Source organism: Sylvia atricapilla, chromosome 1 (assembly GCF_009819655.1).
Source record: "Sylvia atricapilla isolate bSylAtr1 chromosome 1, bSylAtr1.pri, whole genome shotgun sequence".
NCBI lineage: Eukaryota > Metazoa > Chordata > Aves > Passeriformes > Sylviidae > Sylvia > Sylvia atricapilla.
Genome location: NC_089140.1, coordinates 99,684,549 through 99,699,353, shown reverse-complemented (window position 1 = coordinate 99,699,353; position 14,805 = coordinate 99,684,549). Strand labels below are relative to the sequence as shown.

The window sequence follows — 14,805 nt, the reverse complement described above, 5'->3', positions numbered from 1 at the left end:
GCAAGCACCTGCTGCCAAGGCTGAGGCAGCATCAAAGTCCTGACTGCTCCTTTAGCATGTAGAAAGTTGAGGACTTTGTAAAGAACCCCTCCTATTTTTTGAAGGTACTACAAATGTTGAATGCATGCCATTTTTTAATCTACATGGTTTGCTTACTTTAGAAAGCTAAGTAGCATACATAAGTGACATTAAATACATTTAAAAGTATCAGCAGCACAAAGCTTCACCATCTTTCTGTATCTCAGAAGTGAGAGGAGGAAAAACTTTTTTCAACTCTGTGAGCATTATAATTCCAGTTTTCAAGCTGTACAAATCTCTGTTTTCCTGAGGTGCCTTTGGTACTGCAGCACTCAGTTGTAACTATTTGGAGTGTTAATGTACTGCTCTCATTTGAAACAGCAGAAGTCAGTACAGGCTGTGGTAAAGCAAGCAGTATTCAAGATTCCCTTACAACGACTGGGGTAACTTCTGACCATTTTCCATAATGTACCTTATTCTCATGCAGTCAACTTGCCTTTTGATAAATTAGAATTGGAATGATAACAGAGGCATGATGCCCATTGTTTTTGACTATGTGGAAAAATAACAGCTCTTGAAACAAGGCACATGTGCAAATCCCTTCTTGTCTTTATTGGGTTCTACAGGGGTTCATGGTTTATTTGCAACTGAAAAATACATTCTTTAAGATTTTTTTAATGGCTGCTGCTATTTCTGACAGACTGATTAGCAGCTCTTTCAATAGAAGAAATGAATGTCTAAAAGACAAGTTTGTCATAGCAGCTCTATTGAAGATGAATCTATTTTTTTCATCTTCCCTGCGTCAGGGAATCAACTGCTTGTCTAAAACGTCAGCACCATTTCAAAAATTGACATAATGTTGTACAACCATGAGTGTAGGAGGTTCTTTTGATTCTTTAACTTTGTTTAAGATGTTGTGACCCAAGGGGATGCCAAAGAATACCTGGCAAGATTGGTAAAGCAATGCAGAATTTGAAATTGGTTATTTGTTCAGTGATTCCCATTGGGTGTTCTGGTCTCCTTGTGTTAGAATACCCTAAATGGGGATCTTGGTGGTGGTAGATATTTTGGCCTAATTTCTGAATGCAGAAAATACCATATAGTGCATTACCTACTTCTGCCTCTCTGGAGAGGCCTTTCTTTGAGAAGGGTATGTTGTTCATAGTACAAAATTGTTACAAAGCTTTTTGCTGTTTTGAGAATTTAGATGATAATGCTGACTTATGTATTCCTTCTTTCTGAGCAGTTGTTTAGCCAACTTGGGTTGTTCTTGAGGCATATGGGCATAATATCTATAGAGAAAGAGAGGGGTTTTTTTTGGCTTTTAGTAAAATCTTGATGCCTTGTAGCCTTTTTGAGATTCCACCTGCACTGCTAGTTTGTTGTGAGCTGTCTTGTAATAAATAAGTATTTGTAAAGCACAGAAGACTGTTGTTGTAGTCTTCCTAAACAATTGATTCCATCTCAATGATCCAGACTCTTATGTTCCTGAAAGGTTATTCTTTAAATAAAACGCCTTGGATTTGGTAGGGGAAATTATTTACATTCCTGAATACCTAAGTACTTTTGAACTCAAGTTTACAGTCTTCTCTGGTTTTGCCAATAGAGTCCTAAAGCAGAAAATGCAACACCAGTGAAATCTTCTCCAAGTGCCCTTACAAAAACTGAGCTTCCAGGTACACCAGAAAGGAAAGCTTACTCTGAAGGACAACCAAAAAGAATAAGGTATGTATGGACAAAACCTGACAAAGAGCGTGTCTGCGGCTGGGTAAAAGGGTGTGGGAGAAGAACACAACCTCACAACCAAAACCTTTTTTACTATTGGGACATCTGTGTGGTGTAACAGGCTTCACAGAGAGTCTATGCAATCTCTGTCCTCAGAAGTTTTTGGGATTTAATTGGACAGCTTGCTCTGACCTCATGTCTGACCCTGACTGGAGCAAAAGGTTGAGCTAGAGACCATCTGATTATCTTCTGACCTGAGTGATCCTATGATTCTACGTTAGAGTAAGCAGCTGTAAAAAACAGTCTTGCCAAAACCTCTTAGTGGGTTTGTATTGTTCAATCTTCCATGCTATTTCTTTTCAGTTGAGTTTCTGAGTTGTCTAACTATGATATGCTTTGGTAAATGAACTGGTATTGGTGGTAGAATTTTGTGTATATTTTTTGTATATTTGCCTTTTAGACACCCCAATTTACCATGAAGTCAATTCTGAGAAAACCACAGTACTGCATGTCTTAACCTTGCTGTCCAATCTTAAGTTAATTGTCAGTTCTTTTACTATGGGATGTGAATATGGCAGGAGAGTAAAATGTTTGGTTAAACCTTCAATCTTTGATACAACTCTAGGTCTCTGGTAAAGCAGATGGGGAAAAATTCAGACTGTAAAAGTGCATATAAGTAAATTCCTGTATATTTATGCCACAGTGATGCTTTTGTTATTCTTTCTGTCTAAAATACCTTGCCTATAAAACTTAAGGTGAGAGGGTCAGTGTTTTCTGGATCTTTCCCTTTTTCCTGATTTATTCGCAGAAAATACACTTGTTACTTCAAGTATGCAATCAGTATACACAGATCATACAGGTCAGAAATGTTAATATCTTCAATCTCTTTTCCAAATCAGACAAAAACAGGCCATTCAAGGAGTATATGCACCAGAAGATGTCTATGTCTTTCCTCTAACCAGAGTTGGGGAAACATGCACATTAAAGATCCACTTGCGGAATAACTCCTCTACGACACACATGGTAAGTTTGACAGACTTCATCTTAAATAGATACTTGTAAGTCCTTTCAATTGCTCAGCTACACTGTTCTTTTCTCTTTTACTCTTGACAAAGGTTTCAATAGTACATGTCTTAGTTTGCTAGCTCCAAAAGTCAGAATTTGAAGAATTTCAACGTGTAATTTTTTTTCATTTTGTCTAACTGAATAACTGAGTGTATCTGTAATATATTAATAGGGTAATATGGTAGTTTGTTATAGTTTGCATAGGTTTGTTATTATCCCGATTTATTGATTGTAATTTTTTAACTTGATTAAAATATTGAAATAAGATTTTTCCTTACTGTTCACAAATGTGAGCATTCTTTATTTTTAAACTCTGGGTCTGTGTAAAGCTGTATTGGTAAGTGGCTTGATTTATTTTACGCATGTCATAAATTGAGTATGATGGGGTTAAATATAGTGCACTTTTAAGCATTTTGTATTAAATTACAGCTGAAATTTGTAAATCCCAGTGAGCCTTTCTACATCAAGCACTTCAAATACTCTCTAAGGTGAGTAATGCATATGCTAACATTCTCTCCTTACAAAAAAATTAACCGAGTAATTCAGCAAGATAAAGATCATCTGTATTTAGCATGTATTTAGCATACATGCTAAAATGTATATATACAATCTGGATGCTTTTGTTTATAGTTACTGGTATGGAGGGGTTGTGAGACTTTTTTGGTTGGGGGGTTTTTTTGTGTCTTTTTTTTTCTCTCTCTCTAATCTCTGTTCAAAGCAGAATGAGCCCACACAGTTATTTCTGCATCTGCCAATTTCTTCCCTGCAAATTGTTTCTAACAGTGCTGCTGCTTTTAATGTTAACCCTAATGCTTCATGTAACCATTTGGCATGCTGTGCACAATCAAGTCATTCCTTCCATTTATACTTTCTACACAACAGACCAAGCAAATTACCTTCATCATGCTTCTAATTTGACATACCTGCAGGGCTGCATCAAAGATTCTCTGCAAACACAAGGTTTGAGCAGCCACAGGAATTGTCTGGTCATACCAACTATTTCAGCATTTTATTTGCATTAAAAAAAAATTAAGTTAGTAATAGCAATCTCTGAAAATAAACCCAGTCATCTGTGGAGTTCATTACAACAAGTATGTGACAGTAGTATTAGTCATCTCTTCAAAAAGTACCGCATGTCACATGCTCATGTGCAGCAGTGGGATTGTCAGGAAGCAGAAGTACAACCATTAGAAGTGGTACAGCATACATCCTCAGTGCTTAAACAGATTCCCATTTCAAACACAGGAAAGCTGAGGGTATAGAGAGCAGAAATCGGGAGCAAATCATAAATGGAGTTAGATATTCTGCCTCTTAATCTGCTCCACATTTGTCGCAAAGACAGGTCTCTAATGGTGTTAGCCAGAAGTATTCAAGGTATTCCTAACAACTTGGCAGTTGTAACTCCTCTTAGGCTTGTGTTAGTGCTTCAATTTAAATGTCATCTTTTTATTAAATATTTCACAGAAGATGGCACAGAAAGGTTTTTTTTATGGGGGTCGTGACCAGGATGAGATCTGTCCAAATAAAGACAACTAGCTAGATCTGTCTGAGGCTGTACAGCAGCAAAGGACATGATGACTGGATTTAGTTATCCTTGACAAAAAAATAAGTAACTTCACTGGAAGACACTTTGATATTTCAAAAACATTTTTGAGGAATGCTGTAAAAACTATTTGATATATTTTCTGCAAGAGATTATTAACTCTCTACTGCATTTATCTAAAGCAGACTTAGCAAGTTTAAAAGTCAGTCTACTTTTTTTTTTTCCTAGTAACTTTGCCAGTTTTTTCTTTGATTGTAAATACCAGCTTTTCCTATCTTTAAAGAAAATAATTTCTCTGAAGTCAACGTAATACTCTCCCATTTTATGAGCATAAAGCACAGAAAACTTTGCTTGACTGGGATAAAGGCTTTTAAAAAAGTGTTAAAAATGTTTTAAGAGGCTATTCAAGAATAGCATCAAGGAAGGTATCAATAAAGCCACTGGTAACTGTTTCCTTCTAAACTTGGGCATTGTAGGAAGTCGTGTTCAAAACTAATGGGATGAGAGCGCTCTGCAGGAACTTGGAATATAAGTCTGTAAATAAGAGTATAAGAGTAGAAAGCACCATCTACCTATATGTTTTTTGCCAAAAAATGTAATGTAAACATGGTCTATTGCATGCTCTAAGTTTTGAGGGCCAAATTTAAAAGTAATCCTGTGTAATCAAGTTTTAAATCTATATTTAAAAAGTGAAACTTTGTATCTAATATCAAGAGTCTTGGCCTGCAGAATTTGGTGTGGTGGTTTTGCCAGTTCTTCAATTGGTTATGCCAACCCAAGTACCAGTACACACCACTGCTGTGGAATCCTGTCTGCAGTTTACACCCAAAAGAGTTCTATTTGTTCACAGACTATAATTTTTTTTTTTACTGCAAGGAGAGTACTTCTAACAATATGACCCTTAAGTGATATAAACTTATGAATTAAGCATTGAAAAAATGGCACCATTTCTGTTTCTGGAAGTATTACCAGGTTGCTCTGCCTACTTAAAACTTGAAAGCAAAAGTGTCCCAATTTCATTGCTTTCAGAAGCCATCTGATTACAGGGTTGTATACGTTCTAGATACTACTAAAAGGCCAAGCTGTTTGTTGAGTTGTTCTCTTTGCTAATTATTTTTGTTTCCAGTAGCCACCCTTCTGAGTGGTCACTGTTCATTGATGAACCATCTGGTTACTATGGCTTAAACTGGGCTAACCGCCCATACTCTTCTTTTTCAACTTAATGCAGTGTTGTGTTTTGAGAATTAGAGGATTAGTTTGTCTGTGAGGCAGGCTTCAGACATGCCTGACTTTTCAGAAATGCCACTTGAAACTGGTGCAACAACCTGTAAAGGCCATACACTATTCAGAGATTAAAAGAAATGCAGGCATAGTGGAAAGTTTTAAATAAAAGGGTTTTTTTAAGAGAAAAAGAGTTAACTGCAGCAGAATTTTACATGTCCTGAAACTATAGTTTCTGATTACTGTACTTGAGAAAAATCTTCCAGGTTGCTTAATTTCTGAGAACAGTTATGTTCTGGAGTACCCCAAAGAACTGTTTTATCTGGAGTCTGAACCTTCCAGTTGTGTTAGCTGAGAAAATGAAAATAAGCATCTTTCCCTTTGAGTTAGGAAGCAAGTGTGATGAGTGTTATCTTGATTATGAGAAATCAACTGACTGCTACATAACAGACTACATAATGCCTGACTTTCTCTGCTTTTAGGGGAAAAAAATTATGTGTTTAGCACCCACCAAATGGACACCTGAATTTAGAGAGCAAGAGGAATTTAATATAGCTGTCATTTGCTAAGAAACTGCTCAGCCTCAGTACCGTTGAGGTCATATGGTACATATTCTGGAAATTAATATTTGACAGCCACATGTGGCCATCTTTTTGAAAGAGCAATACCTAACTTATTGTCAAGTTTTTGATATAGTGTAAGTTTCAGTATGGTTATATTATTCTTTTTAAGTAAGTGTTATGTAATATATCAGGGAGCATACATATATTATTTTGGAGATGATACAGATCTCTTTTGGCTTTCTACTGAATTTATTTTTATTTCTGTAAATTCTCAGGTAGCCTAGTTATATGCAGCTTCACACTCTATTCCTACTAAAATTTGTATTTTCTAACATAATGCATGTTACAGATTAAATAATCATACTGATGTTCCTTCACTTTTGAAAATTGATTCTTTTCAAAATGAGCTGAGTAAATATCTTCAGCCTGTATATCACAGATGGTTAAAAAGACAGGCACGGACACATTTGTTATACAACACTTGGCAGTCAAGTATGAGACATGAAGCCTCTGATTTGGTTGTATTCCTCTGGTGCACTGTTGATTGTAATTCACTAAGGTACAATTACCTGATGAAAAAAATACAGTAGCATCCCAATCTTTATTCTAAATGTGTGTGCACTTATTTGATTGACCTGGATATTGTTCAAAAATAAAAATTGCTGGTGTGGTTACTTCAGCACTAAGGATGATACCTGCAAATGAGAATTGTGTGTAGGGCAGGTATCATGATTTCTAATATAGGTAAGGGGTGGAGTGGAAGGGTAAAAGCACTGACTGATTATGATAGGTTGGATTAGTGTAAAGAAAAGGTGGGAACACAGTGAGAAAAAAGGGTAGGGGGAATAAGCACATTCCAGAGGACTTTGGAACAGTACTATACACTCTTAAGGAAAGAAAATTGAAGGTATAGTTAAAGCAAACAAAGCTATTTTCTTTTTCTACTAAGTGATGCTGTTCATAATTCCTTATTTCAGTATTTGCCTGTTACTGCTACCTGTTTCAGTGCTGGCTATTTCTGTGGAATCCAATAGACTACCACTCCAAATTTTCAGTTATTGCTTGTACAGTTTATCTTTTTAAATAATTCAGTCTAGGCTTTTGACAATTAACACAGACACCCATTATTTGGTATGTTTTTATGTAATCCAAATAGGAGAGGAATTATGTTAAAACAGTGTAAAATTTCTAAAATGCTGTTTGAGGACGGACATACTGATTTACAATAATTCAGCGAAGTATTTCTTAATGTAGAGGCGATTAGAAGTAATGGAAATTAGTAGCCTCAAATGCATGGATTTTAACAAAGAATTGGAAATTTTAGTGTACTTGTGTGATGTTTGAAGGGAAGAAATGTAGTAATTCTGCTCTAAATAAAGTTTATGCACTGTCAACGTTGCCAAGAGGCAGGCCAAACTTATCAAGGTAAACTAGCAGCAATAATGTATTGTATTACTTTGTGTAATCAGAAGGAAAAAATGACCTTGAAGATCAAAGTCCCTCAGAAGAAAAATAGATATTCAAATCTATAAAAATAAACTTGATGATCCAGTATACAATTTTGGTGAAAATCCAAACTAGACAAGAATTTGTCTGTCAGGTAGTGTTTACTTGTTTATTAACAATGGTTAATTGCCTTTTTAGAGCATGTCATTACATCACTGTGCCAGTCCAGTTCAAGCCAAAGGCAGAAGGAATGTTTGAAGATGTCTTCGTTGTGCTGACAGCCAAATATTGTCCAATTAATATTCATCTATATGGTAAAGCTATTGCAAAGAAATAGTCAGAACAGTTTAACTGTTTATAGGAATTTATAACAGTTCATACTATTGAAAATATTCAAAGATTTGCTACTACATTTCCATATTAATGTCCTACTTTTTTTGCCCTGTTGATGCTGCTCTGATGAAAAGTCTTCTGTAAAATAAATTATGGTGCTTGTTTTACAAATCTGTTTTGATAGTAAAGACATTGAGAAATAACATTGTATGTTTCAAAGTTATGATTTTTAATTTATATTTCAGCACTTTTAAAGCAAATGGAATTTTGTATTTTTGCATTTATTGGTAACAGCTAGATACTGATATATTTTATTTCAAGCATTGTAAATTCAGAAATAAAATCTACGTGTAAACAGTTGATTCTACATGATTTCTGTCTGTTTTAGAGGATTCTTTCCTGTAGGTAAGGGATCAAGCTGCCTCCTCTTAGACAATGCTAAATCTTTGGGGGACTGTGAGGGAACACGGGGAGGCATTGCAGTCCAGGAGCTGACCTGTTAATATCTCATTTCTGTGAGGTGATCTGACAATCAGCCCCTACCTTTTTACACAGTTCAGTGGCAGGCATGAACACTGGTTTTTAACTCTAACAATATGAAAACAAGGAAATTTTAACATGAGCAATAGTACCTTCAGCCCTTCAGAATTATGTATCTTACCCAGTGTTCTGTCTCTGAAAGTCCTACAAAGATGTTACTTTGGCATAAGCCTTGCCACTTACTGGTTCAATTCCATTTCCTCAGTTTCTGCCACCAGATGAATAAGGATGGGAGATAGAATGCCACCTATGTCTTTTTGTTTTTTGCATTAATTGGCCTGTTTGTGAGTTCACCTGTTCACATTTTTTAACCCTTATGACACTTTCCACAGCTTCACTTGATAGCCAGCTCTAAAAGTTCACTGTATATTCTTTTAACAAAATTGTTTTTTCTGTGATAAACTGAATTATTTCTGATTTGAGTACTCTCCAGTTCTTATATTGTAGGAACTGAACAACAGTTCCACCACCTCCTTACTCATTGTTACCATGTCATAGATTCATAGAATAATTTGATTGGATGGGAAAGTTAAAGGTCATCTTATCCACCACCCCTGCAATGAACAGGACCAACTTTAACTAGACCAGGTTGTTCAGAGCCCAATCCACCCTGACCTGAAATTTTGTTTCCATGGGTAGGATGTCTTCCACTGCTCTGGGCAACCTGTTCCCAGGATATAATTGGCTTTCTGGGCTGCAAGTACACACGGCCAGCTCATGTGCAGCCTCTCTCTTACCAGCACCCCCAAGCTGTCCTTGGCAGGGCTGCTCTTGGTCTCTTCATTCCTGTGAATGAGACTGGAGGTTGCCCTGACCCAGATGCAGCCCCTTGCACCTGGTCTTGTTAAACCTGAAGAGACTCCAATGTGCCCACTTCTCGAGCTTGTCCAGGTTCCTCTGGATGGTATCCCATCCTTCAGGTGTGTCAGCTGCACTGCTTACCATGGTGTCTGCAAACTTGATCCCTTCTTCTGTATCATTAATGAAGATATGAAATAACACTGGTCCCAAATTGGATCTTTGAGGGACACCACTTTTCAGTGGTGCCCATTGGGACTCTGAGGCATTGATCCCTACCCTCTGGATGTGACTGTGCAACCAATTTCTTAGCCAGTTAACAGTCCACCCATCAAATTCATCTCTGGCCAATTTAGAGAGAAATTGTGCAGGACTGTGTCAAAGGCTTTTAAGAGTTGAGATAGTATTTGTAACCCTTCCCTTGTTCACTGACGCAGTCGCTCCATAGTAGAAGGCCATCAGGTTGTTAGACAGGATTTCCCTTTGGTGAAGGGTGCTGCCTGTCTCAAGTGGCCTCCCTGTCCTTCGTGTGTTTTAGCGTGGCTTCTAGGAGGAGCTGTTCCATGATTTTCCCAGGCACAGATGTGAGGCTGATGGGTCAGGAGTTCCTGGGCTCCTCCTTTCTACCCTTTAAAAAAATGGGTGTAATGTTTCCCTGGGCCTTCACCATCATGACTTTTCAAATATCATGTTGTTTGTAGCCTTTGGCTCTGTCTTGTATTTTATTTTTGTAGCATGGAGCTTTATGGACAAAATTGCTTTAAGATAGAAATGCAGGGTTTTGACAGCATTGTTCTGTCATAGTATATGTACATTATTTCCTTCTTCAGGTTGGTAGGAGTGTGAGGAATTTTGTTCCAGTAGGAGGTTATTGCTGTAGCAGAATTTTCAAACAACTGAAATGTCAAAAAGCAGGGAGGAAAATCTTCAAGTTCCCTCTGCATTGCCTTTGGTATATGCCATCAGCGTTAAGTAAAAGTGTACTAAAGCTGCTGTTTCTCAGCAGTCTGGAAACCACGAAGGGGAGATTTATTAAAAGAAATTAAACTAGAGATGAGAAGTCTTGTCACCTCCTTATTATCTCGGCATGTAAGTTCCTGTCTGTGAGATACTGTGACTATGTTCCTTTTGCCCTCTTTCTGCCAGATGTTCCATGTTTCCTTAATTGATGTGATGCCTGTGTACTTCTGAACACAGAATTGGAATAGACAGAATCTTCTCCCTGCTGCCTTACCTTGAAAGGCTTGGCTGCTTCATTTGAGAAATACCTTAGTGTACAAAAGACTATGTCTATTCAGTTTTAGAAGCACAATTGGAAATCTCTTCCAAAGCTTGAAAAAAGACTAAGCTGCCTTTGAATAAGAAGCCCTGACTTTGGATAGTTAAGTATTTGGTGTAAATTCAGAATTGTCTTTGTGTTCTGTTCCTGTGGTAGGCCTGCTGTCTGTGACTCTATTCACGCTTCTGTTGTGGGCATTTCTTGAGTTCTTGAGATGAGAAGGATTGGGAAGAACGGTTATGAATTTTTTCCTTATGTTTTCTCCTGAGCTGGATGTAAGGGAGGAAAAGGTTGCAGAACATGCTGCTGTGGATACTCTGGTGGACTGTGTGCATGTGTGCATAAATATGTAAATATATATGAGTGAAACATATCTAAATATGATATGTCCTCATTATCCAAGGGAATCCTGACTTGCAGGTGATGTGAATTATTTTTGGTACCTGTTTGCAGCCCACTGTGCTTGTTTTACTCCTAATAATGACTTTCTTTGCAGTCACTTCAAACTGGTTCCATTCCTACTTCAGAAAATGAGATTGCTTCCTTTCCCCATGGTTGCTTTATTTATATAATAAACTTCTGTAGTCAAGATGATTTTGCTTTGGTTTGTCCAGTGCTTACAGTGAAAAAGTTCTGATTTCTGTCTACTTCTTTTAGGGATACAGAAAAATTGAACAATTCTGTCCAGGATTTGATTAAGATTTTAAGCTGTAATACTTTTAATAATACTTTTAATAAAGTAAGCAGAATTAACTTTAGGTATAATCCATTTTTCATTTTGATCTTTGGCAGCTTTGAAACTTTTTTCAATTTTCTTGTGTTGTTGGATGCAATCTTTTGTCTCACACTGTCAAGATTGACTCAAACGCCCCAAGCAGCGAACTTAAAAAAATCCTGAACAAACCTGAAACTGTCTGTCTTTTTAATTACAGTCACCTTACTTGTTGATTTTAAGTCCAGTCAGAGAGGAAAATCAGAATTAATTTTTTTTAAAAAATTCATTAAGTGTTTAGCACTGAGGATGTCTGTGTACCTGTTCAACCTAATTGGGATATTAGTAATCATAATTATTCAAGGGCTTTGTAAAGTTTTCACATCATTGACTACAAATGGAGCTATAATTCATTCCATACACGTGCTTTAATGTGTTTTGGAGATTGTTGCCCTGGCATCTGAAACTAATTAGTGTTCAGAAAACCTTGTATAGGTGCATATCAAGGCCTGGCTGTTTTGGTTATATAAAAGCTTAAAATGGTAAAGAGAATTTTGTGAGTGTTTTTTGATATTTAAAGTAAATTACTGAGGGCAGTGCTGGCCTTTTGAAATAGAATACTAAATACTCCGGGCATTTCTGTTTTAGGAATGCCTGATAGGTAACATGCTGGTGTATTTTTGCCCCTATGATTTGTGAAGGAGTTGGGAGGCAACAAAGTTCACCATGAGGTTAGTAGGTTATATATCTTGTATATGTGAAGTATGTAAGCTTTCTATATTGCAGCATCTTTGGAAATGAGAAGGGGCATTCTGGGAACAAAAGTCCTTGGAAGCCAGTGAGAGAGTGGGCAGGTGACATAAGATCAGTTGTCCCTGGTACTGTAATTAGTATCCTGACTTGTTGTCACAGCTATCTTGTTATACCTTGTTTCAAAAAAACCTCCAGATAACGGATGTTCATGCCTTAATGCTTTCATTGTATAGCATAAATGAAGAATATGCATATTTTTATCAGAATGGCAAACATCAAATATTTGGGTGAAGAATCCACCTGCCTGCTGTGATGCCTTATATTCAGTAAGAAAGGCAACTGTTACTAATTTTCTAAGTGGTAGTGTTAATTGCATCATTAATTGCATCATACCAATTTTCTCCCCAAATTTGCCAGTTAAATAGAATATTGTTTTTAGCTTCCCATTTGAAAATTTGAGTTTTCATTAACAGTAGAAAAGATTTTTCTCAATGTTATAATAATAATAATAATAATGATTTTTTTGCCTTTAGAGTACTGAATTAGTTCACTAAAACATCAAGTAATGTGGAATCTGCCTTACAGGTTCCTATGAAGTGGAAACTTCAAGTGCAGAATGAAGAAGTGTTGTAGGCTGGAACACAGTGGATTAAAAAGAGGATTTTCTTTAGACATTTTATTTATTTGCTAAAGCTGCTCCTGAAATCTTTTCAAACTTAATGCAATGTGCTAAATCTATACTTATAGCATAAACACCTAACTTGCAGTATACAAAAGTTAAGGTAGGAAATAAAAATTCTGCTTTCAATAACGTAGTGTTTGACCACAAAGCTTTCCTAAGTATATCCCCCAATTCTGGATGTTTTATTTTTGCTGTATGATTGTTGGAGGACAGTCTTACATGAGCACTTTTTAGATGTAAAATTAGATGGATATAATACACTTGAATTAGTTTTCTGTAAGTATTATCTGATCATCTTTGAAAACTGGACATTTGGGTGGCACTTTTTGGCTCTAGACATTTCCTGTGTGAAAATGTTGGTTTGATTTTTGCACATTTTTTTTTCCGTGGGGGAAAAATAGTAGTCAGTGCTGACAAGCTGAAGCTTTTAATGTATAACTGCCGCGTAAACCCATGGAATTTTAAAGTATAAGATTCTTTATAAAGCACTCTAATATTTTTCCTGATTCGTGTATTCATCATTGCCATTGTACTTGGCAATTATTTCTAACACAGTTCATGTCCTTATGGCTCAACATGCTGGATTCTGAGTTTGTCCTTGATTCCAGGGGCAGTTTGCTGTCTGGGAATGACATTTTCAGGTATGTCTTTCCTCACAGACTCTCATCTCTAGGCACCTGCCTAAATCTGACAGTTGAGCACCAGCTGGGAGTTATGACCCAGAGAAGCATAAAAGGGCTGGAGCGAGACAAAATGATCCATCAAGTCCTGCTTGTAAGCCAGGTCTCCAAACATGCATTTTCCACTCTATAAATTAAAAATTAAAATACTAATGGGTGTGCTTTTGTATTCATCCAACAATTGGTTCATTAGGTAGGTATGTACAAAGAGGCTCTGCTTGTCAATGCTGTTTGGCTCTAAAAGGAGGCAAAATCGGTAGGGGTTAGGCTGGTCGTGAAATGCCCCCCCGCCCCTTTTACCTTCCTTCCATGTTTGTTCTGGGAGGCTGGCGGTAGGTAATACTCATCCTGCATAGAGCTGGTTTGCATTGTGAGTGTTCTGTCACCAGTCACAGCTGTCAGGTATGTCAGTCATGTAGTATTGTGGTGGTGTCAGAGACATAATCAGAGAGATTAGGTGGACACAAAGAGCTTTGAATGAGGTGGTAATTGCGTTCAGGGGGAAAAGAGAGTTAAAGAAAGAAACTTTCCTTTCTCACAAGATCCATTAAAGAGGTGACAGCTAATATATTAAAGCTGGAACAAGATAATTGTGGTAAGAATCTTTGTGTGTTCTCCCTAAAATGCAATGTGCTCACAATAAATATTCAAATGCTTATTTTGTGTTGTGAATACCAGATAACCATTTACAGTGAAATGCGACCTCTTTCAAAAAGTTTAAATTCATTGCCAAGAATGTTCTAGGAACAGTTATAAAACTCAAAAGGAATATTGGTGCTATACTGAATCACAAAAATGCCACCTTATGAAAGCTTCTTTGCAGGGATTTTCTTCAAATTGGTCTAGTGGAAAAGAAATACTGAGATGCCAGCCATGGGCTGTGCTCTTCCAGACTTTGCTCTCTTTGAGTAGTACTTGAATAGTACCTCTCCCTCTCCTCTTTCTCATTTTTTTTTTTTTTTAAACAGACTACTTGAGTATCTGTTTACATTACAATTTTGCTGTATTGATGCCATGCTTCAAAATCGCTACTTAAGATCGAGGAAGAAATTTCCCTTCCCTTCCCTTCCCTTCCCTTCCCTTCCCTTCCCTTCCCTTCCCTTCCCTTCCCTTCCCTTCCCTTCCCTTCCCTTCCCTTCCCTTCCCTTCCCTTCCCTTCCCTTCCCTTCCCTTCCCTTCCCTTCCCTTCCCTTCCCTTCCCTTCCCTTCCCTTCCCTTCCCTTCCCTTCCCTTCCCTTCCCTTCCCTTCCCTTCCCTTCCCTTCCCTTCCCTTCCCTTCCCTTCCCTTCCCTTCCCTTCCCTTCCCTTCCCTTCCCTTCCCTTCCCTTCCCTTCCCTTCCCTTCCCTTCCCCCTTGTTTCCCTTTCTAGCTTCTTTTGAAGCACTGAAGGTTGCTACAAGTGTACACACAAGGTCTGTGCTGCAACATCTTTTGGCAAACATCTTTT

At 37.4% G+C, this 14,805-nt stretch overlaps 1 protein-coding gene across 1 annotated transcript in view; it reads left to right on the top strand.

Annotated features, from left to right (window-relative positions):
• CEP192 (centrosomal protein 192) overlaps positions 1 to 8,274 on the top strand; it is a 69,766-nt gene extending 61,492 nt beyond the window's left edge. Inside the window, 4 exon segments of the mRNA XM_066314113.1 lie at positions 1,625 to 1,743; positions 2,643 to 2,766; positions 3,238 to 3,296; positions 7,780 to 8,274. Coding sequence (XP_066170210.1) covers positions 1,625 to 1,743; positions 2,643 to 2,766; positions 3,238 to 3,296; positions 7,780 to 7,918 — 441 coding nt within the window. The 3' untranslated portion in view covers positions 7,919 to 8,274.
• Positions 8,275 to 14,805: the final 6,531 nt, after the last annotated feature.